General features: G+C 40.0%; 1 protein-coding gene across 1 annotated transcript; it reads left to right on the forward strand.

Annotated features, from left to right (window-relative positions):
- Positions 1-978: 978 nt before the first annotated feature.
- On the forward strand, positions 979-1,998 carry LOC110775368 (uncharacterized). The gene has a single exon (XM_021979977.1). The coding sequence runs from the start codon at positions 979-981 to the stop codon at positions 1,996-1,998; it is 1,020 nt and encodes a 339-aa protein (XP_021835669.1).
- Positions 1,999-2,906: the final 908 nt, after the last annotated feature.

Genomic DNA, 2,906 nt, shown 5'->3' on the forward strand with positions numbered 1-2,906 from the left:
CCAATGTTATCCTTAATTAGTGAAATAAGATGGCATAATGGGGATAAACCTTTGCAAAATAAGAAATAATGGGAAGACTTTTAAGGAACGTATTTAAACGGAAAGAGAGAAGAAAATTAGTACATTCTCTGAATAATAATAGCAATGCTATCTAACATTAAATAAATATTAAGTATTGGTATAAAAATTGTTTGTCTATTGGAAGGAATAAATTTTCTCAATACAAGATTGGACACTTAATATTGTAACATAGTTATATAACGCAAACAATCTAACAATAATGTTCCCTAATTTAAAATAATTCTATTATCAAATTAATTTGTGTTAGAAGAAATCTCTAATATTTAAGAGTTGAACTATATTTAAGATTACTTGATCAAAATCCAAGAAGACTGCATGGGTAGAGGCTACCTTCTTTGAGAATAGTTCTGGAAAGAAAAATCCCAGAAACTGCATGGGTACAGGCTAGATACGATGAGCTAATTCTATTAGATGAGCTACCTTATTATGACGAGTTATATTTATTAAAGTGTAAAAATTTTCACATTCATATAAATTAATTATTTAAAATACCAAAATTGTATAAATTTAAATATATAAGTTTTGTATCATCACTTATTAAAAATATTTATAATTTGAAATTATTGAGAGCTTAATATTTAAAATTTTAAACCGTGCAAATGCACGGGTACTAACTCTGCCCGTGAGTGTCGCTTATGCGGCAGTGTCGCGTATGCGGCATTCACTGTCGGTCCCAAGCTCGGATAAAGGAGGAGGGTTGCGGTAGATTGGTGGCGGCCAGCGTAAAACCAAGTCACATATCATGACATGAATCGACAATGGAAAATCGTGGGGGCGTCCCCTTCTCAGCGACACGCTACACCTATTAAGCCCGGGCGTAGTGAAAAATATGTGAGGGTTTCTAGGTCGTCGTCCAGAAGCGGCGCGTCACCCCTACACCTGGGGGTGGTGTCAAATATGAAAGGGTGCGCTACACTTCCTAGGCCCGGGTGTAGTGGAAAATATTCAAGGGTTGCTAGGTCGTCGCCAAGAAGCGGCGCGCCACCCAAGGGTGGTGTTAACTATCTAAGGTTTCATGGTAAGGGCAGGGGTAAGGGTAAGGGTAGTAGGATGCGTTTTGGGACTTGGAACATTGGTTCTTTGACAGGGAGATTAGTCGAAGTAGTAGAGGTTATGAGAAGGAGAAGAGTTAACATATTATGTTTGCAGGAGACTAAGTGGGTTGGAAACAAGGCAAGAGAAATATCTCCATGGAGTTATAAGCTTTGGTATTCGGGAAAAACTAGGGGTAGGAATGGGGTAGGTATCCTTATTGACCGAGAATATATTGATGATGTAGTGGACGTGTCCCGAAAGAGTGATCGAATTATGAGTATTAAGCTTGTGATAGGGGATGAAGTTGTAACTATTGTGAGTGCCTATGCACCACAAGCAGGACTAGATACTTCAACTAGACAAAAATTTTGGGAGGGATTAGAAGAAGTGGTGCAATGTGTCCCTAGAAGTGAGAAACTGATCACTGGTGGGGATCTCAACGGACATGTAGGCTCGAGTCGCGATGGATTTGAAAGCATTCATTGTGATTTTGGGTATGGGGAGCGGAATGAAGCGGGAAATGCTATTTTGGATTTTGCATTGGCATATGACTTGGAAATAATGAACACTTGGTTTGAGAAAAGAGACTCTCATCTAGTAACCTATAGGAGTGGAGATATTACGAGTCAGATTGACTTCTTTTTTGTAAGGAATGCTTTGAGACAGTGCTACACCAATTGTAAGGTGATTCCGGGTGAGAGTACAGCAACCCAACATAAGCTTGTGGTCCTTGATTTTCGAGGTAGAAGTTATATAAGGAGGGGAAGATCACTAGTGGAGCCTAGGATCAAGTGGTGGAAACTTCAAGGGGAGCAACAACGAAAATTCGTGGAAAAGGTGGCTAGTGAAGGTATTTGGATCGGGATATGGATTTGGATATAGACTCATTATGGAAAAGAATGGAGCACACCATAAAGGGAGTGGCGAAAGAGGTCCTAGGGGAATCTAAAGGAATCATGCCACCAAGTAAGGACACATCCTGGTGGAATGAATTTGTGCAACAAGCTATAAAGAGAAAACGAGAGTGCTATAAAGAGTTGGGAAAATGTAGAAGTGATGAGAACTACGAGAAGTACAAGGAGGCTAAAAGGGAAGCAAAGAAGGCCGTAAGAGAGGCTAGAGCAAAGGTGAATCAGGATCTTTACGCAAGATTGGATACAAAAGAAGGGGAGAAAGACATCTATAGGCTTGCTCGAATGAGAGATAGAAAGACGCGAGACATCGGGAGGATTAAATGTGTGAAAGATGTTGATCAAAAAGTTTTGGTGGGATATAAGAAAATCAAGGATATATGGAGGTTCTACTTTGATAACCTGTTCAACGGGGATCAAGGAAGAGATATTGGGGATACAAATATCCCTCGAGATATGGTTAACCTAGACTTTATGCGAAGAATTCAAAAGAGAGAAGTCGAAATGGCACTGAAAAAGATGGGACGCATGAGGGCAGTGGGGCCCGATGGTATACCTATCGAAGTCTGGAGATGCTTGGGAGAGAGAGGGGTTGTATGGTTAACAACTCTATTCAACAAGATTTGAGGAAGTAACAGGATGCCATTAGAGTGGAGGAAAAGTACTATCATCCCCTTGTACAAGAATAAGGGTGATGTCCAGGATTGTGCCAACTACCGAGGAATCAAACTAATGAGTCATACTATGAAACTTTGGGAGCGGATTATTGAGCGAAGATTGAGGAGAACTGTGAAAATTTCGGAGAAACATTTTGGATTTATGCCTGGGAGATCGACTATGAAGGCCATTCATCTTATAAGGCAGCTAATGGAGAATTAT

This window comes from Spinacia oleracea, chromosome 1 (assembly GCF_020520425.1).
Source record: "Spinacia oleracea cultivar Varoflay chromosome 1, BTI_SOV_V1, whole genome shotgun sequence".
NCBI lineage: Eukaryota > Viridiplantae > Streptophyta > Magnoliopsida > Caryophyllales > Amaranthaceae > Spinacia > Spinacia oleracea.